Below are 27,936 nucleotides of genomic sequence, written 5' to 3'. Positions count from 1 at the left end.
AGGAATGAAAAAGTGACAAGCCTGGAAAGAGGGGCCAAGTTTTGAGTGGAAAGCTAGACTTCGAGAAGTGAGGGGAGGGTTGTACAGTACAACATTTTGTCTTTAAGATTCAGTCTTCTCAGAACTTTACAGCAGGACAACACTGAGCAGCGCCACTGGCAAACTAGACAAGGACACACTGAGTTTTGTAAGTACTCTGTGTGTGTGTGTGTGTGTGTGTGTGTGTGTGTGTGTGCGCGCTTGTGGGCACTACTCTGCCTAGCAAATGGTCTTCATTAGAGCCAAGTCAAAATTCTTTCTGTAATTCAGTGGAAAAAGGGAACAGACACTGATGGCATGTTACCATGTTTACCTAAAGTAACGCCTCTGGGCTGACAGACAGGGAAGAACTCTCTTGCTCCAGTACTCTCTCTCTCTCTTGCTCCAGTACTCTCTCTCCCTCTTGCTCCAGTACTCTCTCTCCCTCTTGCTCCAGTACTCTCTCTCCCACTTGCTCCAGTACTCACTCTCTCTCTCTCTCTCTCTCTCTCTCTCTCTCTCTTGCTCCAGTACTCTCTCTCTTGCTCCAGTACTCTCTCTCTTGCTCCAGTACTCTCTCTCTCTCTCTCTCTCTCTCCCTCTTGCTCCTGCTCCAGTACTCTCTCTCCCTCTTGCTCCAGTACTCTCTCTCTCTCTATCTCTCTCTTGCTCCAGTACTCTCTCTCTTGCTCCAGTACTCTCTCTCTCTCTCTCTCTCTCTCTCACTCCAGTACTCTCTCTCTCTCTCTCTCTCGCTCGCTCCAGTACTCTCTCTCTCTCTCTCTCTCTCTCTCTCTCTCCCTCTTGCTCCTGCTCCAGTACTCTCTCTCCCTCTTGCTCCAGTACTCTCTCTCCCTCTCTCTCTTGCTCCAGTACTCCCCCTCTCTCTTCCTCTGTTTCTATCGCTGTATCAGAAAAACAGAATAAATAGTTGGAGACACTCTAAAGAACATATTAAAAAAGGCTGTTATGCTTCCACAGCGCTTTTGTTTTCCTGTAAAAGTTGTATAGTGCTCTCTCTCCCTCTCTTTGACTTGTCCTGTCTAATGGATAGTGATGAGAGTTACTGTTGTGTTGGAGGGACCCAGGGGGCTCTGGTTACGGAGGAATCTTCAATCTGCACATGCTCAGTCTACACTACCCTGGTACTGACCGGATCAATCTGGCACAGCGCTTAGCAACACAGCTGGGAAAGCTTCAGCGAATGGGTGTCTCTAAAACTCTCAGAAAAGACAGCGACGCTGTGATGAAGTCAAACTTGTGCTCCCCCGAAAACCACAGAACTCTCTGACGGTTTATAACTACTTAGCGGTCCCCTCTTTAAACATAGTTTCTCTGCATTTACTGATTTATACACACACACAATACAGGGCTTTGAAATAGGGTGCCTGTAGTTAGAGAATTCAGGGCTTCTTATAAACATTGTAAAACGGACTAAATACACCCAGGATTTATTTTTTATGTTGATACGTGATCGCCCCCCTGACCCCGAGCAGGAAGTGGGGAGCTGGCTGAGGGTGTGCTGAGGGTGTGTGTTGAGGGAGTATTAGGATAGAGTAAGGCACTGTGTAAATCTGCCTCCCTAATGGCACCTTATTCCCTATGTAGTGCACTACTTTTGACCAGAGCCCTATGGGAATTGGGTGCCATTTGGCACGCAGTCTAATAGTTAGGTGGATGTGGGTTCTTCAGGGCTGGTGTGTGAGGCTTGCACATATACTGGGACATGTCATGAATCTACAACCATGGCATTTTTGGGGGAGATTTTGGTCATCTGTCCAAGGTAACTTTTTCCAGTTGCTCACTTTCTCCTCCTGTTCAGAGAAAACATTCAGCTTCTTACATAAATTACCCTAAGACTTTTCAAAAAGTACAGACTCAGTCATTTCACTCGACCAGCAAGGTTTGTGATGAATGAAACCAAATAAAGCCATCCATCCAGAAACAGTAGTTGCTGTAAAAACGAATGAGGTATTTGGTTAAATGTGAAAACGTGATCCCTTTCAGCCCAAAAAAACTCAGGTGATGGATTGCAGGTGTGTGTGTTAGACATGTGGTGCTTTAGCCCCTGGTAGGTATATAATTTCACTTCCTGTGTGGCCAGAAACACAGCTGTTTCCTTTGCTCTTTAATCAGGTACCTACTGAGACATACCTCTCCCTGGAGCAGTATGTACACCACTGCAGTAGAACCTAGAACCACCGTAGAACCTACTGAGACATACCTCTCCCTGGAGCAGTATGTAAACCACTGCAGTAGACTAGAACCACCGTAGAACCTACTGAGACATACCTCTCCCTGGAGCAGTATGTACACCACTGCAGTAGATTAGAACCACCGTAGAACCTACTGAGACATACCTCTCCCTGGAGCAGTATGTACACCACTGCAGTAGACTAGAACCACCGTAGAACCTATTGAGACATACCTCTCCCTGGAGCAGTATGTACACCACTGCAGTAGACTAGAACCACCGTAGAACCTACTGAGACATACCTCTCCCTGGAGCAGTATGTACACCACTGCAGTAGATTAGAACCACCGTAGAACCTACTGAGACATACCTCTCCCTGGAGCAGTATGTACATTAACATTTACATTTAAGTCATTTAGCAGACGCTCTTATCCAGAGCGACTTACAAATTGGAAAGTTCATACATATTCATCCTGGTCCCCCCGTGGGGAATGAACCCACAACCCTGGCGTTGCAAGCGCCATGCTCTACCAACTGAGCCACACGGGACCACACCACTGCAGTAGACTAGAACCACCGTAGAACCTACTGAGACATACCTCTCCCTGGAGCAGTATGTACACCACTGCAGTAGAACCTAGAACCACTGTAGAAACTAGAACCACTGTAGAAACTAGAACCACTGTAGAAACTAGAACCACTGTAGAAACTAGAACCACTGTAGAAACTAGAACCACCGTAGAAACTAGAACCACCGTAGAACCTACTGAGACATACCTCTCCCTGGAGCAGTATGTATACCACTGCAGTAGAACCTAGAACCACTGTAGAACCTAGAACCACTGTAGAACCTAGAACCACTGTAGAAACTAGAACCACTGTAGAACTGGGATTTAAAGGGAGCAACTCTCCTTTAATCTTTAATGATCAAGGATTAAAGAGACACTCCTGAATGTTTGTTTTAGCCGAACAGCAGCCCCACTGAGTGGTTTGTCAATGCCATAAAGCTGAGAGATGGGGCTATGGTGGTAAAATTGTGGTCAAAAAGAATTACAAGATGTTACCCCTTTCTCGGTATGGACACAGTGTTGCAACACGTAAACCTGCTACACAGTTACAGTACTAAATATTTAACCTACTTCTCAATCCTCCTCATCCATTGTTGGATGTAGCTCCCACAATAGCAAGTAAACACATGTCATCATGTTTATTTGGGCCTGCTAGTCCTCTGGTATGTGTTGTGGAATGATTGGGATCCTGTGAATTCCAGGAACAAAGGGCTGGAGCAGGTCATTGGCGGGTTGTAAATCAGGGACAGACAGGAGAACCAGGGAGATGGACGGGAGATGGACGGGCTGGCTTCTCTCAAACCTGTGGCCAGAGGCTAGGGGGAAGGGAAGGATGAGGGGTAGAGGAGCAGGGACGGTGTGTCTACGCACACACACACACACACACACACACACACAGAAATGGCTAGGCGCCAGCCGAACCGTAGCATGTGCAAGCCTTAAGAATGAGTGTGCTCTCATACTCCCTTAAAAGAACTTTGCTTGAAAAACAAACAGGAAAAAAGTGGCAATAGTACTGTTTGTACTTCTTGAGATGCCGTAGCCAGTATACACTTCCTCAAAATGGTCAGAATTAATCTAAGATAACTCAGATTTAGATTTTTGTTGCGTATTTGTACATCTAACTAAGATTTTTTTTAACATGAAAACGAGTCGTCTAGCGTTGAATGACAACAAACACTTAATCGAAGAATCCCTACTGTTGACCAATAACCGACGAATGTGCATTAATTTCAGCTCACGACCTTCAGCTTGCCTCGAGATAATATTGTGTGCACGAACAGCAGAAAAAACCCGTGCCAAAGACCAAAAACGTCACAAAATGTCGTCATAATTTACAGTACCAGTCAAAAGTTTGGACACACCTACTCATTCAAGGGTTTTTCTTTATTTTTACTTTTTTCTGCATTGTAGAATAATAGTGAATACATCACAACTATGAAATAGCCCATATGGAATCATGTTGTAACCAAAAAAGTGTTAAACATATATTTGAGATTCTTCAAAGTAGCCACCCTTTTGCCTTGACAACAGTTTTGCACACTCTTGGCATTCTCTCAACCAGCTTCACCTGGAAGGCTTTTCCAACAGTCTTGAAGGAGTTCCCACATATGCTGAGCACTTTTCCTTCAATCTGCGGTCTAACTCATCCCAAACCATCTCAATTGGGTTGAGGTCGGGTGGTTGTGGAGGCCAGGTTATCTGATGCAGCACTCCATCACTCTCCTTCTAGGTCAAATAGCTCTTAGTGGTGTGTTTGCTCATTGTCCTGTTGAAAACAAATTATAGTCCCACTAAGCGCAAACCAGATGGGATGGCGTATCGCTGCAGAAGGCTGTGGTAGCCATGCTGTTTTTTTTTGTTGGGGTTTTTTCACCCCTTTTTTCTCCCCAGTTTCGTGGTATCCAATTGGTAGTAGTTACAGTGTTGTCTCGTACGGACTCGGGAGAGGCGAAGGTCGAGAGCCATGTGTCCTCCGAAACAAAACCCAGCCAAGCCGCACTGCTTCTTGACACAATGCCCATCCAACCCGGAAGCCAGCCGCACCAATGTGTTGGAGGAAACACCGTACACCTGGCGACCGTGTCAGCGTGCACTGCGCCCGGCCCGCCACAGGAGTTGGTAGTGCGCGATGAGACAAGGATATCCCAGCCAGCCAAACCCTCCCTAACCCGGACGACGGTGGGCCAATTGTGCGCCGCCCCATGGGCCTCCCAGTTGCGGCTTGCTGCGATAGAGCCTGTACTCGAACCCAGAATCTCTAGTGGTACAGCTAGCACTGCGATCCAGTGCCTTAGACCACTGCGCCACTCGGGAGGCCGTAGCCATGCTGATTAAGCGTACCTTGAATTCAAAATATTTCACTGATAGTGTCACCATCAAAGCACCCCCACACCACCTCCTCCATGCTTCACGGTGGGAACCACACATGCGGGGATCATCCGTTCACCTACTCTGCATCTCACAGAGACTTGGCGGGGGGAACCAAATATCTCAATTTTGGAATCATTAGACAGATTAGGACAGATTTCCACTGGTCTAATGTCCATTGCTTGTGTTTCTTGGCCCAAGCAAGTTTTCTTCTTATTGGTGTCCTTTAGTAGTGGTTTCAATTCGACCATGAAGGCCTGATTCACGCAGTCTCATCTGAACAGTTGATGTTGAGATGTGTCTGTTACTTGAACTGTGAAGCATTTATTCGGTCCTCATAAGAGCCAGTTTCATCATAGCACTTGAAGAAACTTTTGAAGTTCTTGAAATGTTCCACATTGACTGACCTTCATGTCTTAAAGTAAAGATGGGCTGTCGTTTCTCTTTGCTTATTTGAGCTGTTCATGCCATAATATGGACTTGGTCTTTTACCAAATAGGGTTATCTTCTGTATACCAACCCAACCTTTTTGCAACACAACTGATTGGCTCAAACGCATTAAGAAGGAAAGAAATTCCACAAATTAACTTTAAACAAGGCACACCTGTTAATTGAAATGCATTCCAGGTGACTACCTCATGAAGCTGTTTGAGAGAATGCCAAGTGTGTGCAAAGCTGTCATCAAGGCAAAGGGTGATTACTTTGAAGAATCTCAAATATAAAATACAGTGGGGCAAAAAAGTTCTCCCACTTAAAAAGATGAGAGAGGCCTGTAATTTTCATCATAGGTACACTTCAACTATGACAGACAAAATGAGAAAGAAAAATCCAGAAAATCACATTGTAGGATTTTTAATGAATTTATTTGCAAATTATGGTGGAAAATAAGTATTTGGTCAATAACAAAAGTTTATCTCAATACTTTGTTATATACCCTTCAAACGTTTTCTGTAAGTCTTCACAAGGTTTTCACACACTGTTGCTGGTATTTTGGCCCATTCCTCCATGCAGATCTCCTCTAGAGCAGTGATGTTTTGGGGCTGTTGCTGGGCAACACGGACTTTCAACTCCCTCCAAAGATTTTCTATGGGGTTGAGATCTGGAGACTGGCTAGGCCACTCCAGGACCTTGAAATGCTTCTTACGAAGCCACTCCTTCGTTGCCTGGGCGGTGTGTTCGGGATCATTGTCATGCTGAAAGACCCAGCCACGTTTCATCTTCAATGCCCTTGCTGATGGAAGGAGGTTTTCAAAATCTCACAATACATGGCCCCATTCATTCTTTCCTTTACACGGATCAGTCGTCCTGGTCCCTTTGCAGAAAAACAGCCCCAAAGCATGATGTTTCCACCCCCATGCTTCACAGTAGGTATGGTGTTCTTTGGATGCAACTCAACATTCTTTGTCCTCCAAACACGACGAGTTGAGTTTTTACCAAAAAGTTATATTTTGGTTTCATCTGACCATATGACATTCTCCCAATCTTCTTCTGGATCATCCAAATGCTCTCTAGCAAACTTCAGACGGGCCTGGACATGTACTGCCTTAAGCAGGAGGACACGTCTGGCACTGCAGGATTTGAGTCCCTGGCGGCGTAGTGTGTTACTGATGGTAGGCTTTGTTACTTTGGTCCCAGCTCTCTGCAGGTCATTCACTAGGTCCCCCCGTGTGGTTCTGGGATTTTTGCTCACCGTTCTTGTGATCATTTTGACCCCACGGGGTGAGATCTTGCGTGGAGCCCCAGATCGAGGGAGATTATCAGTGGTCTTGTATGTCTTCCATTTCCTAATAATTGCTCCCACAGTTGATTTCTTCAAACCAAGCTGCTTACCTATTGCAGATTCAGTCTTCCCAGCCTGGTGCAGGTCTACAATTTTGTTTCTGGTGTCCTTTGACAGCTCTTTGGTCTTGGCCATAGTGGAGTTTGGAGTGTGACTGTTTGAGGTTGTGGACAGGTGTCTTTTATACTGATAACAAGTTCAAACAGGTGCAATTAATACATGTAACGAGTGGAGGACAGAGGAGCCTCTTAAAGAAGAAGTTACAGGTCTGTGAGAGCCAGAAATCTTGCTTGTTTGTAGGTGACCAAATACTTATTTTCCACCATAATTTGCAAATAAATTAATTAAAAATCCTACAATGTGATTTTCTGGATTTTTTTTCTCATTTTGTCTGTCATAGTTGAAGTGTACCTATGATGAAAATTACAGGCCTCTCTCATCTTTTTAAGTAGGAGAACTTGCACAATTGGTGGCTGACTAAATACTTTTTTGCCCCACTGTATATTTTAATTTGTTAAACACTTTTTTGGTTACTACATGATTCCATATGTGTTATTTCATAGTTTTGATGTCTTCACTATTATTCTACAATGTAGAAAATAGAAACAAATAAATAAAACCCCTGGAATGAATAGGTGTGTTATTTGACTGATACTGTATGCACAAACTATTCCCAACTGTTTCAGATGGGAAGCATGAGAAGCGTTTATCCTCTCTGTTGAAGATGTTTCATGTTGAGGGGAGGGTGGTGTGAGTGAGAGGGGGGGTGTGGCATGCCTGTGGTCCAGTGTCACATGACGGGGTGAGGTGGGAGGGGCCGTGGGGTTCCTCGGTGACTGGACTGGCTCTCACTAGGGGGCTGCTCTTCAGCACGGGACAACACACACGGTGAGTTTGCGGTTCTGCCTCCCTCGCAGTGTGTACTGTGTGTGGTTTCCTTGTTCTCCCCTCTCTCTATTTCTCTGCTTTTCTTTTTCTCGCTCCGTCTCTTCTAGTTTCCTGTTTGTCTGTGGTACAGTACTAGCTCTCTCTTTACTCTGCTGCCCAGGAGCACCACTACTGTGTGAGTGTGCATGTTTCTGTGTTTATGTTAGTGTGTATTTGTTTGTCTTGATAGAAATACTCAGATGTACTGAGGTATGACTGTGGAGGGGAATAGGCTTTCTGTGAAGTTTCTCTCTGTTGTACTGTACTCCCGGAACCCAGCATTGTTGCTGCATCATCCTCTAGTTTTTCTCTGTTGTACTGAGCTCTTGGGGGTTTGGGGGGCGGAGCGGGTGAGCTCAGAGTGGAGGGACGGGGGGGGTCGGGGATAAGAATTTTGTGTGTGTCTCTAACATGGCGTCTGCAGCTCCAGGGCCAAGCCTTGTAATCAATCCTGTGAGGTGAGGGGGCTGTTTGCATAACCACAGCACTGCTTCTCTGCTGCTGCCATCTTTCATTAAGTTTCTCTGTTTCTGCTGGGCTCTGGTTAATTTCAGCTCTCCTTTCCCCTCGTTCCGTCTTTCCTCTAACTTTCCTCTAACGACATGATCCACACATGGGGCTGTGTAGTGCTGGAAGGGACATTGATCCATGACATTGCTGTATTGCATACAGACCAGGTACAGAACATGGAGAGAGGCAGTGCAGAGCACTACTGTACGTGGAGGGATTTCCACACGTGGAAACATGTGGAAAGAGGCAGATACTTTTAGTATAGGGTGTGAGATCCTGCTGTGAAGTAGTCTCCGGCCGCCCGTTCAAAGTGAAAAGTAGTCCCTGTAGTTAAACTGATGGAGTGATGTGTCTGGAAAGTGGAGATTATGGACTCTCTATTTTCGGTCTATCTCTTTCATCCCTCTCTCTTCTTTGATTGCATATTGCTGTTCTTATTGGCTGTCACAGTAAAAGCAGAACTATGGCACTGCTCTGACAATGGCTTCCCTCAACCTATGTTTTGTTTAAACAGGTTTGACCCCAGCTATTTTACGTAGGCATAGTTCACTGATATCAGGCAGTTAAAAATAAGCAGAATAACGGAACCGCTCTTCACCTTTGAGTCAGTCGGATCTGATTTACAGACACACTAGTTCAAAGGAGCTCTGTTTTCTGGACAGTTAAGGGCTTTGGTGCATTGCCAGGCAAGAACAGACACCGTGGCTCTTCAACAGCTGCTGATGTGATGCCGGAAAGGTCGTCATTACCTCTGCATTCTCGTGTGTGTGTGTGTGTGTGTGTGTGTTAGATTCCCAGAGGTTCTGTCTGTAGACAAACTACCTGCATCTGTTAAGTGGTTAGTATCTACTTTGCTTACATATTATTTCTTCACTTCCCCTTGGTCATGCATTTGCATACCATTATGACTGGTGGAGTATGGCATGTAGCCATGTAATGTATGTCCTTGTCTCCTGAAATGGTATGTATGAGGTCAGCGGTTTTAGTTCTGAAATGGTATGTATGAGATAATAATGTCTGTGGTTTTAGTTCTGAAATGGTATGTATGAGATAATAATGTCTGTGGTTTTAGTTCTGAAATGGTATGTATAAGATAATGAGGTCTGTGGTTTTAGTTCTGAAATGGTATGTATGAGATAATGAGGTCTGTGGTTTTAGTTCTGAAATGGTATGTATGAGGTCAGCGGTTTTAGTTCTGAAATGGTATGTATGAGATAATGAGGTCTGTGGTTTTAGTTCTGAAATGGTATGTATGAGATAATGAGGTCTGTGGTTTTAGTTCCAGTGAAGGACAGTGGGTCTAGGAAGGAAGAAGGGAAGGGGTGCAGACTGGTGTGTTGTTCATAGAGCAAGGACGATACATCTAACATTACTGATACCGACCCAACCGATCATTTATCGAGGGCATTTTACTGCTATAAGTAGCCTTTACTAGAGGAATGTGACGTTTTGAAATGAATTAAGTCTACAAATATGGGCGATTTCTATCCGGACAAATGATATCTACAACATTTTAAAAATAGTAGTAGTTTTAAGGCTAATATAAAAAAGTAACTGATGCACATTGTTATGAATTTAGCGTTATCGTGATAATTCATTAAATGTAGCGTGATATGGATTTTTGTCTTTATCGCCCAGCTCTAGTACTTCTGGGATATATGTGTGTATAGGGAGGTGTAGAAGGGACTTGATGCGGATTAAGGAGGGGTGCAGACTAGCAGGTTTAGGGAGAGTTGAGGGGTTGGTCATCTCTTTCTGTCTGCAGTGACGGATAGATTGGGGTCTACTGTTGATCACTGTGCTGATGGAATGATGAACGTGTGTGCGTGCGTGCGTGCGTGCGTGCGTGCGTGCGTGCGTGCGTGCTGACTAGGGCCCACTGTATTAAAGGAATGATCGACAGCACAGTGGATGTGTAGAGGTCCTCACATTGAGAGAGTGAGTACGTCTGTAGACCTATAGTACCAATGTCACTTTGACTGGTATTGATATCTTCCCAGTATCACTTTACTGTGACCAGACTGTCATGAGATCCATGTAACACATCTAGATGACATCTGTCTGAAGCCTTATTTATTCACCGTTGACGTCATGTAAATGACAGAATGACATCACCTCCATAAAACATACTAGGGCTGGGAATTGCCAGGGACCTCACCATACGATATTATCATGAAACCTATGTGCCGATACAATATGTATTCCGAATCTCTCGATTCTATAGGTATTGTGATTCAATTATGTGATTTTTGTCATTCCGTGTTCCAAACATATTGCTCACCATATGTCTGCTGCAGAGGGACAGGAAAGCCATGAGAAAACACGTGTTGATCAGTCATGGAAATGAAAGTCCAGTCCAGAGGTAACGTGTCATAATACACCAAGCTACATGATATGGGTTGCTAAGGTGGTTTAGCACAACTCCTTTGAAAGCAGTCCTCTCCCTAATTCTCTCCCAGAGGTTGTTTCTCTCTGTCGTCGTACCAGTGACTCGGGGCAGAGAGGTCAGTGAAAGGTCAGATTCTGGAACCCTGCGCCCCAACACTAGCTGTCAGAGAACAGTTCCACACTCATACACTATGACCTCAGCAAAACAAACAACCGGTAGTAGCATGACCTGTAATAGGCTACTGCTAATGCTGCTGGCTAATGGCTCGTTCTCTTAGCTTCTCTGAAGAAGGCTCATAGATAATATCATTAGATGGACCTTGTTACAGTTAACATTAGGCTAATGATGACTGAGGCAGAAACAGAATGGTAACTAGGTGGAAACAGAATGGTAAACAGGCAGGTTACAATTGTGCAGGTTCGGGCTAAAGACACGTCTTAACTGAAAATATAAAGATTTTCATTTTGAAGTGGACTCTTTCACTTCCATTTGAAGCTGTCTTGCTAACTCCTGTAGTCAAACATGATTGGCATGACAATGGCCATAGTAGTTAGCTATACAGCACAGACTGATCTGGGAACAGGCTAAGAGGTGGTGTCGCAGGAGGAATCTACAGTTGGTGTAAAGATCCTGCTCAACATCATGAGGAAATGGTCCTGTGTATACTTTCACCAGACTATGCTACATATCTGACCTGAAACTAAGTACATGTGCGTGCACATTCATGCGTGTCTGTGTGTACCTTTGTGTCTCTCTGTGTCGATGTGTGTTTATATACACAGGTAGATAATGTCCCTGTATTGTGTAGGCAGTTAGGGGTCCTTGCATTGTCTGTTTTCTGTCAGAAACAGTGACGGGTCAGATAATGAGACAGATAACAGCACTGCAGCATGACTGAATGAACCCCTAATCCCTCTGTCTGTCTAACATCACTCTGAAACACTGACCCCATCACTGGAAGTCTATGGTAGGTATGGGGTGCCGTTTGTAAAGTTAAATGTTTGGATGTAGGTTTTATAAGGTCGATGCACATTGTTACAATCTGAAGACGATTACACCTTAGAAATATGTTGGAGTGTGAGAACATGCTCTCTTCGTCGTTTTATGTCTTTATTGTCCATACATTTTTAAATGAGTGTCTGAGATTGTGTCATGTATTGGGCATACAGATGTGTTTGGTAAATGTATTGGGCATACAGATGTGTTTGGTAAATGTATTGGGCATACAGATGTGTTTGGTAAACAACTCTACACACACACACACACACACACACACACACACACACACACACACACACACACACACACACACACACACAGCAGTACATATCCCCAGCATCAGGTGACAACATCTGCTTTCACAGCCCTGTGGGGTCGTAGGCCACATTCTCAGGAGACCAGAAATGGAGAGGACCCTGGGAAACGGGCTTGGCTACACAAACACACCCGCATATAAGCACAACACTTTCCCGGTTCATTTTGGGGCTTCTCTTTGGGTCTGGCTAGGGGGTATTTGTACCATAATGCAGAGTAATGCCTGGTCTTACTGGCTGGCCTCCGTACTGCTGTGTCAGCCTCTGTCATATGACGGTGACATTGTACCTGACAATGGCTTCTGTGTCCCAGGATCTGATGGCTCATCTGCAGTGTTGATGATGCCAGGCTTTCTTTTGTTCTTCACATGCATTGTCATCTCTTTCCTCCCTGGTTCTTGACCTGAGAAATTCATAGGAAGAATGAAACCAGGACTCGGTCACAACTAGTTGGACTTTCGACTGTTAGAGGAAGTCTGTTTTCTGATTTCTTGATTAATAATAGTTTGGAGTAGCATATTCAATTTGCTTTAGAAAGGAGCTTATGGACAAAATGTCATTGTAAACGTGTAGACTGGAGAGATGGCTACTCACTCTGGCTATTACCATAAAGTTATAGACGACAGGCGAACTATCTTCTGCCCTCTTCATGGATCCCTCTTTCTTTCTCTTGTTCTCTCTCTCATGAGTCTCGGAATGTGGAGAAAAAGCAACAGATGTTTCTAGAGTACACTCATAAAAAGGTTTGTGACCAGCACAGTGAGGTTGGAAGTGTTGTAGTGCTTATGAATGAGCCCCATTGACATGTTTGACACGGTTCTCAGCAGGCTGGCTGTGTATACTTGTATGACACCCCCCCCCCCCCATGTCATATCAGTTAGGGGAGGAATGATGTCATAAACATATACACAAAACATGTAAGGCAGCACTTCATTTGCATAGTACCAAATAGATGGTTTGTAGTTGAACATCAACTGAACAACTAACTGTCAACAACATGTCAACTAACCACAGCCCTAACCTTTTGATTAACATCATATGACCGATGGTGAACATATCACATTGGGTTGGAAAACTGAAATAATTCGTGTTTGCACTAATTAGACAAGTTTAGGTAATGTAGTTCTTCCCTGTTTTAAAAAATGTTCACCCTCCTGAAGACACAATGTACAGTAGATGCAGGGCTAGATTATAGACAGTGTAGGACAGGTGTCAAACATATGGATCTGGCCTGCGGGGAGGTTTGAGAAAAACATAAACTTTTTGGGAATATTTTAGGGCCTGTTTGTAGTTAGGTGGCTGGTAAGTGGGAATGCCCCAAGCTATGCATGGAGAGAGTAAATCTCATGTATTCATTCCCCTCTCCGCTCTTCTCCTGTCTATTCCTCTCCTCTCTCTGGTATTGGGACTTCTGTCTTTATTTACAGAGCAAAGCAACTGCACACTCTGCAATGACAGAAAAAAAACATTCTTTATGGGCCATAATTGAAAACAGGACCACAACAATTCCAGTAAATCTGGAAAAGTATTTTTATTTTTTTGTGGGAATTCTAAAAGTATTTTTCTGTGGATTCTTATGAAATGCATGTTTCATGCCAATTTCATCTTGAAGTGAAGAAAATCTCAACTTAATTTTAGGTTGACACACCCTTTCACAGCAACAACCTGGTTGAAGAGTTTCAAGGGATAGGAGAGCCCACTGGAATTGGAATCTGGGGATGATTAGATGCCCATAAATGGAGAAGACACATTTCAGTTGAATGCATAGTTGTACAACTGACTAGGTAACCCCTTTCCCTTTCCATGATAAAATGATGAGGGCCAGTTTGGGAATTTAGCCATGACATCAGGGTTAACACCCCTACTCTTAGGTTGAGTGTCACCTAAATAAAGGCATTTTAATTACATGTCCTCTTCTCTTTGCAGTGCCACGGGATCTTTAATAACCACAGTGAGTCAGGTAACATTTTTCTTTTTTTAAATTTTTTATTGAACCTTTATTTAACTAGGCAAGTCAGTTAAGAACAAATTATTATTTACAATGACGGCCTTCACCGGCCAAACCCAGACGATGCTGGTCCAATTGTGCGCCGCCCTATGGGATTCCCAATCACGGCCGGTTGTGATACAGCCTGGATTCGAACCAGGGTGTCTGTAGTGACGCCTCTAGCACTGAGGCCACTCGGGAAAGACTGCACACCCCATTCAAAAGAGGGATGTAGCCTATGTAATGTAATCCACTCAATTCCAGGAAATGATCATTAGAGGGATCCATCCATGATAACATATTGCCTACATAGTGAACCTTATGGTCCCACTGATTGCTGCTGACTGTTACTATTCAACTGACAACTGTTCTACTCAGAAACATTGATAACTCTCCCTACGAATACCCTGTTTATAATGCATTACAATCACATAAAGCTTCATGTGCCATGCATAATGCGTTATAACACTACATAGACTGTTCATAACCATTTTATAATTAGAGAGGTAGAGATAATCCATGAAAGTTCCAGAAACAGGTTCATCTTCACCTGGACTCATATCTACAATCTGCTTGGCTGACAGTTTGTGGCTTCTTAGGTTTTGTTTTATCCTGAAGGTGGTTTATTGTCAGCTAGCAAACACAGTCATGATGTCAATGTTGTCCACATTCTGGGAAACCGACTGGAACCATACTCAATGGATGACATGTTTTTAAAGATGAGACACACACAACCCTCATCCATTCCTCTGCTTTGCTTGTCTGGTTAACTGGTCCTTCTCTCCCTGTCCCCGTGTGATAATGTGCTGCTAATGTCTCCCAGCTGTTTAGGTTAAATGGCCAACCAGACGTTCTAACTGTTGAAAGGGTCAAGGGTCATTCCAGATTTCTAGGGTTTATTTTCCAAAAAGCACTCAGACACCTATGTTTGGGCGCTGCACAGCAGGCCAAGGCATCCCTGACTAACAAATACTATATCCAATCAGTTCCATGTTATGCACTTTGGCAAGACATATTGGCTGACATACTGTAGAGCCCTCAAACTCACCTCTGGACCTCGAAGCCAGTTCCACTGCTTTTTTTCATTGTTCCCCTCTAACCAGGGACTGATTTAGACCTGGGACACCAGGTATGTGCATTTAATTATCAGGTAGAACAGAAAACCAGCAGGCCCCGGACGTCATAGGGTAAGAGTTGAATACCCCTGCTGTCAAGTTTTTTCCAGGTCTCCTTGAAGAGGGGTTTTAACCTCTAGGGATTTGATCGTGGTTAACCAAAGGCTACATTTACTTCACAAAGTTGCACAACGTCTTAGCAGTGTAGTCAGACAGAAAGGTTGTCTGGCCCTCTTGTATGTGCTGTTGGTTGGTAGTGTACCTAGTGTCATCGGGTTCATGAGCTGTCAACGTACAAAGCTTGGGTTGTTACAATCCTTTGAATCGTGATACTGGTATCGTCCCAGCCCTAATCCCTGCATCGTTCCTATAGAGTGTCACCCTCTAAACCCTCGAAACTAGACGTTTCTTAACAACCAGGAATGGGAGATTAGTGTGTGTTTCTATTTACTTCTTGTTAAACAGGCCCAAACACAGCCAGGATGTACCCAGCTCTCTGGCTCCCTGTAGAGGGAACAGACAGGTACATGTATGGCCCATCTTCCCAAAGGGGTGCTGCAGTGTCCCCTGAAGAGGGAACAGACAGGTACATGTATCCTCCCAAAGGGGTGCTGCAGTGTCCCCTGAAGAGGGAACAGACAGGTACATGTATCCTCCCAAAGGGGTGCTGCAGTGTCCCCTGTAGAGGGAACAGACAGGTACATGTATGGCCCATCCTCCCAAAGGGGTGCTGCAGTGTCCCCTGAAGAGGGACCAGACAGGTACATGTATCCTCCCAAAGGGGTGCTGCAGTGTCCCCTGTAGAGGGAACAGACAGGTACATGTATCCTCCCAAAGGGGTGCTGCAGTGTCCCCTGTAGAGGGAACAGACAGGTACATGTATGGCCCATCCTCCCAAAGGGGTGCTGCAGTGTCCCCTGAAGAGGGAAGGAAAAAGAGACAAGCTGTGACTCTTATTTAACGAAGAGAGGGTCGAGACACTGTCACCTTGTTAACCATGATCCTTCACTCCTCACCTTGCAGAGCTTGTTGTAACACTCATCATAGCAGTTCTGTACCATGGTCAGATAGTTATGCCCTATCCTCTCCAAAGGGGTTCTGCAGTGTCCCCTGATGTTAAGTGAAAGGGCTGAGCAGTGACTCTGTTTGGGATGGACAGTGCATCGTCTTGTCTCTGTAACCATGGCGATGAGCCATTGCACTTCACCTCACCCAATTAGTCTTTTACATCAGTCAGAGCCTTTTGTAAGTAACTCTGTTTACAGTACGTGACTGGCATATGAGGTTTGCTGGACATACAGTACCAGTCAAAAGTTTGGACACACCTACTCATTCAAGGGATTTTCTTTATTTTACTATTTTCTGCATTGTAGAATAATAGTGAAGACATCAAAACTATGAAATAACAAAGAACACAATCATGTAGTAACCAAAAAAGTGTTAAACAAATATTTTATATTTGAGATTCTTCAAAGTAGCCACCCTTTGCCTTGATGACAGCTTTGCACACTCTTGGTATTCTCTCAAACAGCTTCATGAGGTAGTCACCTGGAATGCATTTCAATTAACAGGTGTGCCTTAAGTTCATTTGTGGAATTTCTTTCTTTAATGCGTTTGAGCCAATCATTTGTGTTGTGACAAGGTAGGGGTGGTATACAGAAGATGGCCCTATTTGGTAAAATACCAAGTCCATATTATGGCATGAACAGCTCAAATAAGCAAAGAGAAACGACAGTCCATCATTACTTTGACATGAAGGTCAGTCTATCCGGAAAATGTCAAGAACTTTGAAAGTTTCTTCAAGTGCAGTCGCAAAAACCATCAAGCGCTATGATGAAACTGGCTCTCATGAGGACCGCCAGAGGAAAGGAAGACACAGAGTTACCTCTGCTACAGAGGATAAGTTCATTAGAGTTACCAGCCTCAGATTGCAGCCCAAATAAATGCTTCACAGAGTTCAAGTAACAGACACATCTCAACATCAACTGTTCAGAGGAGACTGAGTGAATCAGGCCTTCATGGTTGAATTGCTGCAAAGAAACCACTACTTAAGGACAACAATAGGAAGAAGATACTTACTTGGGCCAAGAAACACGAGCAATAGACATTAGACCAGTGGAAATCTGTCCTTTTGGTCGGAGTCCAAATTTTTGATTTTTGGTTCCAACCGCCGTGTCTTTGTGAGACGCAGAGTAGCTATCCCATCTGGTTTGCGCTTTGTGGCACTATCATTTGGTTTTCAACAGGACAACAACCCAAAACACACCTCCAGGCTGTGTAAGGGCTATTTGACCCAGGAGAGTGACGGAGTGCTGCATCAGATGACCTGGCCTCCACAATCACCCGACCTCAACCCAATTGAGATGGTTTGGAATGGGTTGGACCGCAGTGTGAAGGAAAAGCAGCCAACAAGTGCTCAGCATATGTGGGAACTCCTTCAAGACTGTTGGAAAAGCATTCCAGGTGAAGAATTGGTTCCTGGTTGAGAGTGCCCAGAGTGCGCAAAGCTGTCATCAAGGCAAAGGGTGTCTACTTTGAAGAATCAAATATATTTTGATTTGTTAAACACTTTTTTGGTTACTACATGATTCCGTATGTGATATTTCATAGTTTTGATGTCTTCACTATTATTCTACAATGTAAAAATAAAAACCCTTGAATGAGTAGTTGTATCCAAACTGGACTGGTACTGTAGATAGCCTGGTAACCAGGTCTGTTTGTGCTTCAGCCAACTCCTCAGTCATCCTTTCTTCTACTGTATGCCATGACAACACACATGACAGAAGAGTTGGCTGAAGCACAAACATTCTGGTCACCAGATCTATCTATGACCAACCACCCTCATATGCCAGTCAAGAACTGTAAGCGCAGGGTAGAGCCAGGTACTGGAAGTTAGAATAGTGACATGTTGATCAGTATTATTCTGTACCTGTTGCAGTGGAAACTACTAGAGGAGAGGGTCCTGCATAACTTGTTGACTGGTGTCTGGACCAGGATGGGGAAGTGGTGTGGAGGCCAGTTAGAGCTAGTTCCCTATAGGCTAGGTGTGTCTCTAACTCTGCCTGTTTCTATAGAAAAATGTACTTTGACATAATACTCAATTCACAAGACTTTTCTTTTGAAAACGGACTGGTATCAAGTGTTATCTGGGAAGAAGATATACTACCCTATTCTCTTCCTACCAAAACCTAGTGTAGTAGTCTTTACAGTGAACTCTGTGATTTTCCTGGGTTTCTCTCTTCAGTGTTGTTGTTATCGGAGTTGTAACTAGCTGGAGGGAGGAGGGATGGAATCTTGATGGCTGTAAAATTCTTGGCAGCCTGCCCTGGTGGCTCCAAGAGAGGAGCTGACTGTCCTCCTTGACGTGTGTGTGTGTGTGTGTGTTTGTCAGTCATCCTTAATAGCACTGTTGATTCCAGAGTTGTGAGTAGGTCAGGTTTCAGCCCCAGTGATTTCTCTCTTTTTCACTCTCTCATCATCAGCAGGACACACCATATCAAACAATATGCCTGGTGATCAGACACCACCCAGCATACATAGTTAACTTGAGTTAGAATCTGCAGGGGGGTCCTCCTGTAACTCAGGGAAATATACAGAATATTATTCTATGAATGTATACGAGTCCTGCGGTGGTCAGACAAACATGTACTGTGTATCTAACCCTCAGTAGAGACTGTTTACTAAAATATGACTGTTGAGTAAGTGTGTGACTGCAGAAGGCCCCGGGTGGTTCTGAAACACGATTGGTTCAGTACTTCAGAAGGCTCTGGGTGGTGCTGAAACACGGTTGGTTCAGTACTGCAGAAGGTTCTGGGTGGTTCTGAAACACGATTGGTTCAGTACTGCAGAAGGCTCTGGGTGGTGCTGACACACGGTTGGATCAGTACTGCAGAATGCTCTGGGTGGTGCTGAAACACGGTTGGTTCAGTACTTCAGAAGGCTCTGGGTGGTGCTGACACACGGTTGGTTCAGTACTGCAGAAGGCTCTGGGTGGTGCTGACACATGGTTGGTTCAGTAATAACAGGTAGTGATATGGGGGGATTTCTTTACATTTCCTTAGTTTATGGTCCGCTAGTCTACACCTCGTCAACTTTTATACTGTCTCCCCAGCTCCAACACAAACACACACCACAGGTAGTTGTCCTGGTGTGCTCAGCTGTCTGTTAGTATTAGCAGGGCTTTGGCCCATGTTAGGTCCTAATGTATGGATATTTGTTCAGACTAGTGTGTGGTCTCTAGCCCAGGTCTAGCTAGGTTATTATGTCTAGCTAGTAACTAGCTCCTCACAGCTGTGTAGAAAACATATCCTTGCAACTCCTTCACTTGTTTCTGATGACACAGCAATATGGTTCTGCTATTCTTATGTTATACTCACTGTATATGTTTAGTGTAGTATATTAACTGTATAAGTTGGTTACTTGAATGTATAAGGTTTTTGTTATCTTGCTACTTTAAATGATTTTCTTTATTTCACAGTAGGAAGCTCATGTAATGTATCCAGTATGTTTCAAAGATACATGATCACACGAGAGGAAATAAATGGTTTATCCACTTGTACTGACATGTATTTCCCTCTCTCCTCAGGGTCAGAGGTCACTACCAGCTACAACAGTAGAGCCATGTCTGAGGTGGCCGTGCCCGAGATGATGATGCCACCCCCGGCGGTGCCCGCAGCGTGCCAGGTGGAGAAGCCTGTGCCAGGTCCTGGCATGGGGGACTTCAGCTATGTGGGCATCGATGCCATCCTAGAACAGATGCGGAGGAAGGCCATGAAACAGGGCTTCGAGCTCAACATCATGGTAGTGGGTGAGTTAACATGAAGAGAGAGAACACACCCACACAAACAGATCAAATTCAATCAAACACATTTATTTTATAAAGCCCTTTTTACGTCAGCTGTGCTTTACAAATACCCAGCAAGCAATGCAAATGCCATACAGACACGCACACACACACTCAATCAGCACAACATCATGGTAGTGGGTGAGTTAACATGGTGAGAGACGAATGCGTGTGTACTGTATATGATCATAGGTTACCATCAAATGAGCTCAAGATCCTGGTCTGCTGTTATCCAGCCTGAAGAAACACATGGCAGAAGCTGGTGGTGTGTGATAGGGACCAGGTTGTGTTTACGGTGAGAGGCTGAGTTACTGTTATCCTCTCCTGTGTTATTCAAGGAGGATATATCTCTAATTTAACAAGAGGTTCTCTCAAATTAAGAACGCTCTCATTTTCACACACACACATTTACCCCCCCCCACACACACACACACACACACAGCCTTTTGACACTCCCACCATACTGACACTCCCTCATCAGTGTGTGATGGCTGCTTTTTAAAACGGTTGATTTTTACAACACACACACGCCTTCCTTCACCAGAGACCAGCCCCTATAAAACCCCTTTGCCGTGCTGTCTCCACACCACGTCTCCATTTGATGATGTCGCGACTGTCAGTCTGCTCTGTGGGTTCTTTCCGTGGATAAAACGGCTCACTTAGACTACAGCCTACAGGGGTACTTCAAGGAAGGAGGATGCAGACTCATCCATGGAAAAGAAAATCCAAAACGACCACCTAGTCTCCTGCAGTGTATATGTGCACTCAGGTGTAATTTGTCATTTAAGTCTGCATGTGAGAACAGAGCTGTAGGGAAGGAGACAGAATATGGGACGTTAGGTTAATGTTTGAATTTCTCTGCTACACACTGCTCTGGTATGTAATAAGTGTACTGAACAAAAATATAAATGCAACGATTTCAATGATTTTACTGAGTTACAGTTCATAGAAGGAGATCAGTCAATTGAAATAAATTCATTAGGCCCTAATCTATGGATTTCACAACTGGGCAGGGGCACAGCCATGGTTGGGCCTTGGAGAGTGTAGGCCCACCCACTTGGCAGCCAGGCCCACTCACTGGGGAGCCAGGCCCAGCCAATCAGAATGAGTTTTTCCCCACAAAAGGGCTTTAGTACTGACAGAAATACTCCTCAGCACCACCCACACTCCCCCTCAGACAATCCCGCAGGTGAAGAAGACGGATGTGGAGGTCCTGGGCTGGCGTGGTTACATGTGGTCTGCGGTTGTGAGACCGGTTGAACGTACTGCCAAATTCTCAAAAACGACATCGGATGCAGCTTATGGTAGAGAAATGAACATTAAATTCTCTGGCAACAGCTCTGGTGGACATTCCTGCAGTCAGCATGCCAATTGCATGCGCCATTCAACTTGTGTTGTGGCATTGTGTTGTGTTACAAAACTGCACATTTTATAGTGGCCTTTTGTTGTCCCCAGCACAAGGTGCACCTGTGTAATGATCATGCTTTTTAATCAGCTTCTTGATATGCCACACCTTTCAGGTGGATGGATTATCTTGGTAAAGGAGAAATCCTCACTAACAGGGATGTAAACAAATTTGTGCACAAAATTTGAGAGAAATAAGCTTTTTTGTGCGAATGGAAAATGTTTGATTCTTGTTCAGTGTGTATTATACAGAGAATATATAGAAAGGATGAAGAGTTGAAAAGTACACTACACTCCTCTCACATCAATCATGCCTCATAAGAATCCCCCATACTGTATAGTGGTGTGTGCTACATGGAACTGTCCCATAAGAATCCCCCATACTGTATAGTGGTGTGTCCTACATGGAACTGTCCCATAAGAATCCCCCATACTGTATAGTGGTGTGTCCTACATGGAACTGTCCCATAAGAATCCCCCATACTGTATAGTGGTGTGTCCTACATGGAACTGTCCCATAAGAATCCCCCATACTGTATAGTGGTGTGTGCTACATGGAACTGTCCCATAAGAATCCCCCATACTGTATAGTGGTGTGTCCTACATGGAACTGTCCCATAAGAATCCCCCATACTGTATAGTGGTGTGTCCTACATGGAACTGTCCCATAAGAATCCCCCATACTGTATAGTGGTGTGTCCTACATGGAACTGTCCCATAAGAATCCCCCATACTGTATAGTGGTGTGTCCTACATGGAACTGTCCCATAAGAATCCCCCATACTGTATAGTGGTGTGTCCTACATGGAACTGTCCCATAAGAATCCCCCATACTGTATAGTGGTGTGTCCTACATGGAACTGTCCCATAAGAATCCCCCATACTGTATAGTGGTGTGTCCTACATGGAACTGTCCCATAAGAATCCCCCATACTGTATAGTGGTGTGTCCTACATGGAACTGTCCCATAAGAATCCCCCATACTGTATAGTGGTGTGTCCTACATGGAACTGCATTTTGAATCCTCTTTAGAAAGGTCAGTATACAGTAGGGAAGATTTTAGTTCCGCTGAGTGGGACACATCTACATGTTCTTCAGCCTACTTTTCTGTAGTGCACTGGAAGTGGGTGAGAGGGTGTGTGGGTAGGGTAATGAGGGGGGTGAGGCAGGGCCCAGGGTTAGTGTCTGTTCTCTCTCGCTGTGATGTGGAGTCTGCCGACAAATCTACATTCCTCTCACATTCCCCTGTGGTTGGCCCTGGTGTCCTGGATACAGAGCTCGGCAACCTGCCACCCATTCAGCTCAGGGCTGACTGTAGGCTACGCCATCACTAAAGACGTGAGACCCTGGCAGACGGACACACACACACATATATATATATATATATATATATATTCTACCGTTCAAAAGTTTGGGGTCACTTAGAAATGTCCTTGTTTTTGAAAGAAAAGCAACAAAAAAAATGTCCATTAAAATAACAAACTGATCAGAAATACAGTGTAGACATTGTTAATGTTGTAAATGACTATTGTAGCTGGAAACGGCAGTTTTTTTTATGGAATATCTACATAGGCGTACGGAGGCCCATTATCAGCAACCATCACTCCTGTGTTCCAATGGCACGTTGTTAGCTAATCCAGGTTTATCATTTTAAAAGGCTAATTGATCATTAGAAAACCCTTTTTACAATTATGTTAGCACAGCTGAAAACGGTTGTCCTAATTAAAGAAGCAATACAACTGTTTTTCTTTAGACTAGTTGAGTATCTGGAGCTTCATCATTTGTGTGTTCGATTACAGGCTCAAAATGGCTAGACCTTTCTTCTGAAACTCGTCAGTCTAGTCTTGTTCTGAGAAATGAAGGCTATTCCATGCGAGAAATTGCCAAGAAACTGAAGATCTCGTACATCGCTGTGTGCTACTCCCTTCACAGAACAGCGCAAACTGTCTCTAACTAGAATAGAAAGAGGAGTGGGAGGCCCCAGTGCATAACTGAGCAAGAGGACAAGTGCATTAGAGTGTCTAGTTTGAGAAACAGACGCTTCACAAGTCCTCAACTGGCAGCTTCATTAAATAGTACCCGCAAAACACCAGTTTCAACGTCAACAGTGAAGAGGCGACTCCAGGATGCTGGCCTTCTGGGCAGAGTTGCAAAGAAAAAGCCATATCTCAGACTGGCCAATAAAAATAAAATATTAAGATAGGCAAAAGAACACAGACACTGGACAGAGGAAGATTGGAAAAAGGTGTTATGGACAGACAAATCTAAGATTGAGGTGTTCTGATCACAAAGAACATTCATGAGACGCAGAAAAAATGAAAAGATGCTGGAGGGGTGCTTGACGCCATCCATCAAGCATGGTGGAGGCAATGTGATGGTCTGGGGGTGCTTTGGTGGTGGTAAAGTGGGAGATTTGTACAGGGTAAAAGGGATCTTGAAGAAGGAAGGCTATCACTCCATTTTGCAACACTATGCCATACCCTGTGGATGGAGCTTAATTGGAGCCAATTTCCTCCTACAACAGGACAATGACCCAAAGCACAGCTCCAAACTATGCAATAACTATTTAGGGAAGAAGCACTCAGCTGGTATTCTGTCTATAATGAAGTGCCCATCAAGCCAATCAAACTTGTGGGAGGTGCTTCAGGAAGCATGGGGTGAAATCTCTTCAGATTACCTCAACAAATTGACAACTAGAATGCCAAAGGTCTGCAAGGCTGTAATTGCTGCAAATGGAGGATTCTTTGACGAAAGCAAAGTTTGAAGGACACAATTATTAAATAAATTGAAAATCATTATTTATAATCTTGTCAACGTCTTGACTATATTTCCTGTTCATTTTGCAATGCATTTCATGTATGTTTTCATGGAAAACAAGGACATTTCTAAGTGACCCCAAACTTTTGAACGTGTGTGTGTGTGGAAATGGAAGCTGGTTCTGCTGGGCATACCTCCACACTCCTTATATGATAACCAGCCGTGACCCTCAGTCACACACTACTAATCTAATGATACCTCCACACTCCTTATATGATAACCAGCCGTGACCCTCAGTCACACACTACTAATCTAATGATACCTCCACACTCCTTATATGATAACCAGCCGTGACCCTCAGTCACACACACTACTAATCTAATGATACCTCCACACTCCTTATATGATAACCAGCCGCGACCCTCAGTCACACACTACTAATCTAATGATACCTCCACACTCCTTATATGATAACCAGCCGTGACCCTCAGTCACACACTACTAATCTAATGATACCTCCACACTCCTTATATGATAACCAGCCGTGACCCTCAGTCACACACTACTAATCTAATGATACCTCCACACTCCTTATATGATAACCAGCCGTGACCCTCAGTCACACACTACTAATCTAATGATACCTCCACACTCCTTATATGATAACCAGCCGCGACCCTCAGTCACACACACTACTAATCTAATGATACAAGCATCTAAGAGTAGAATGGCTGATCTGGGATCAGGTCCTCCCTGTCTAACAATCTGATTCATTATCTAAAATGCAGAACGTGTCCTAGATCAGGACTCCTACTCTGAGATGGTTACTAATGTTTAATAGACCTGTGTTGTTGTATTGATACCCCGTCCTTCCTCTCCACAATCTGGCTGGTCTCTGGGTCCAGCCATTCAGCTAGGGGGATCAGCATGTCTACAGCCCATCCCACTGAGCCCTGACCTTGGCCCCGTAGCTCACAGGATTCCCCTCTTCAGGCTCAGCCACTCATACCAACCGTTCAGGGGAATTCTAGACCCCTAAAAATATGTGATACAGTACCACTGGTATGGGACTCCAACAGCATGAGCACAGGCTTGGTATTGGCCTGGATAGTGCACATCTCTTCTTTAACAATCACATCGGTCCCCGAACGGGCAATTTGGGTTTTCATAACAGATTAATAATCCAAAATGTATTGTATGGCAATGGGTTTTGATTGGAGTACAGTAAGTGGTTAATTGTTATACTTGGTGGAAACACTGGAGAGGCTCTCTGGAAAGCTTTGATTCTTCAGGTCCGAAGCAAACACAGATGTGTTGTAAAGGGACGATGCTGTACTACTTCCCCTAATGTTAGAGGTCTGAAGTCAAGACACTGAGGGCCCGGTCATTAATCAGTTGTTTGAAGCCTTAAATCCCAAAAGAAGTTTCAACATATAAACCTCCATTATTTAATGTGTGTGTGAACACTTACTAAGAACACCAGAGGCCCTGAGCTCCAGTCTGTGTTGACTTAACCAGACAGTGAACTAAACTGTGTGTGTTACCTGTCCAGGGGTCATAAACACTACACTCTCCCTCGTTAACCCACAGTTGATCCCAGGTGCCAAAAGTGATGTTGGCGGTAGTCAGGTGCTACAGGCAATCTTTTGGGTCCATGCACAGTATGTTGTTCCCTAATTCTAGAATGTTCAGGGTTCTGTGTAGTCCAGCTTTTCAATCTATGTCTCCCATGTCCTCTATCTTCTGACCCACACACGCACACACACACACCCTCCTCTCCAGCTGGTTCCTCTCTACTGCTGATAGAGCAGAGCTCTTCTCCAGACTGCAGTGTAGCATGTCTACCCAGCGTTGCAGATGGCGGGCACATGTCCTGGCCAACAGCTGTTCCAGTCTGTTTAACACTCTATTGCAGGGGTCATCAACTAGATTCAGCCGTGGGACTTTTGTTTCTTGAGTGGATGGTCATGGGGCCGGAACATAATTATAAATCATTTGTAGACTGTAAATGGACAGCAATAAGCCCAAAGTGATATCATATTAGACTAAAACTGAATCATTTCAAACCTTGCTTACATTTGTATATGATCACATACATCTCTCTATTATGCGTGGGAATACTTTGGAACAGATTTCCCCCCCCAAAACATATCACTTGGAGCTGGACATAAGACTGTTTTGTTTTATGTCCAATAATAAAAAATAGTTTACAGTTAGGGAACCCTGCTGTATTGGGAGAGATAAGAGAACAGGGGGAGGTGTGTGTGCGTCAGACTTATGGTGCGTGTGTGACCCAAAAGTCTTTGTCGACAATGGCCAGTTTTATAGTGCAGTGATCTGAGCCAGCGTCAGCTGCACAAACCACAGACGGATGAGTTTCACACTTATGGAAGACTGGGTTTCTCCAACCAACTGCTCTATAACGGATAAGGCCCAGCTCAGTTCAAGGCTCAGTGTGGTTTAATTAACAGCAGAGCTCTTCCCCAGACTGCAGGTCTGAGCCCTGAAAGGACATGCATTTCCTTTAGGCCAACTTTAATGGATGGGAGGGAGAGTGGGAGGGAGAGTGGGAGTGAGGGAGGGCCTTGGCCAAGTGACCGAGTCATTATTCTGTACGTGCGGCTCATAGAGCCACAGAGAAAATGGTGAAAAAGGCACTGATGAAACGTGTGTGTGCGGGGAGGCCTTACTGCAGACACCTGTAACTTCTCCACCACTGCAGCCAAGATCTTGTGAAATAGCCTCTCTTTCTCCCCTGAGTGGCTGTGACAGGCTGGAACAGCTCTGGTGTTAAACTCTGTTTGTCTCAGTGTGAAATAATGAGGCCATGCTAGTCAGTCATTACACCACTGGAATGAACCTGTTAGTGGGAAGAGTGACTGAAGAATGTTCTGGAGAAAGGTGAGAGGAAGTCCACCATTGTCAGAGTAGTCTATTCCCTACAGTCACGCTAGATGAGAGGGTATTGGTTTAAATCAAGGCATGGGCTACTGTTTTACCTTCATTGTAGAGTTTCTACGTTATTGTGTTTAGCTCCGTTGGTAGAGCATGGTGCTTGCAGCTCCAGGGTTGTGGGCTTGATTCCCACGGGACCAGTACGAATCAAAAGTATGAAAATGTATGTACTCATTACTGTAAGTCACTCTGAATAAGATGGTCTACTAGATGACTAAAATCTCAATTGTGGCTTTATTGTGTTTATTTGCATTACCAATGTGTTTGACATTCAGGTGTGTGTGTGTGTGTGTGTGTGTGTGTGTGTGTGTGTGTGTGTGTGTGTGTGTGTGTGTGTGTGTGTGTGTGTGTGTGTGTGTGTGTGTGTGTGTGTGTGTGTGTGTGTGTGTGTGTGTGTGTGTGTGTGTGTGTGTGTGTGTGTGTGTGTGTGTGTGTGTGTGTGTGTAGGGCAGAGCGGCCTAGGGAAGTCCACTCTGATGAACACTCTGTTCAAGTCCAAGGTGAGCCGTAAGTCAGTGCAGGCCACGTCCCAGGAGAAGATCCCCAAGACCATCCATATCAAGTCTGTCAGCCACGGTGAGAGGAGGAAGAGATCACTCATACTGTTTATTTCACTCTTTTCTGCACCTCTCTAGCTGCAGCTTTCACTGTATCCATCTCACCCTCTACTCAGTCTACCCTGTGTTGTGATTACAGTCTGAGGTACATCTTTCACTGTATCCATCTCACCCTCTACTCAGTCTACCCTGTGTTGTGATTACAGTCTGAGGTACATTTGGCCTCTGAGGTGCTTGTATTCAATCTA

At 44.4% G+C, this 27,936-nt stretch overlaps 1 protein-coding gene across 6 annotated transcripts in view; it reads left to right on the top strand.

Moving 5' to 3' along the window:
* LOC129833820 (septin-9-like) overlaps positions 1-27,936 on the top strand; it is a 147,084-nt gene that overhangs the window by 100,900 nt on the left and 18,248 nt on the right. For 3 of the 6 annotated variants that reach the window (XM_055898638.1, XM_055898636.1, XM_055898637.1), the window contains exons 3-4: positions 19,758-19,979; positions 27,579-27,707. In XM_055898638.1, coding sequence (XP_055754613.1) covers positions 19,758-19,979; positions 27,579-27,707 — 351 coding nt within the window. Of the gene's footprint in view, positions 1-7,733; positions 7,820-7,873; positions 7,995-19,757; positions 19,980-20,145; positions 20,157-27,578; positions 27,708-27,936 lie in introns of those variants that run through there. The other 3 variants (XM_055898639.1, XM_055898640.1, XM_055898641.1) reach the window with 3 other exon arrangements.

Source organism: Salvelinus fontinalis, chromosome 34 (assembly GCF_029448725.1).
Source record: "Salvelinus fontinalis isolate EN_2023a chromosome 34, ASM2944872v1, whole genome shotgun sequence".
In the NCBI taxonomy this organism is placed as follows: Eukaryota; Metazoa; Chordata; class Actinopteri; order Salmoniformes; family Salmonidae; genus Salvelinus; species Salvelinus fontinalis.
This window is presented reverse-complemented; position numbering and strand designations above follow the sequence as displayed.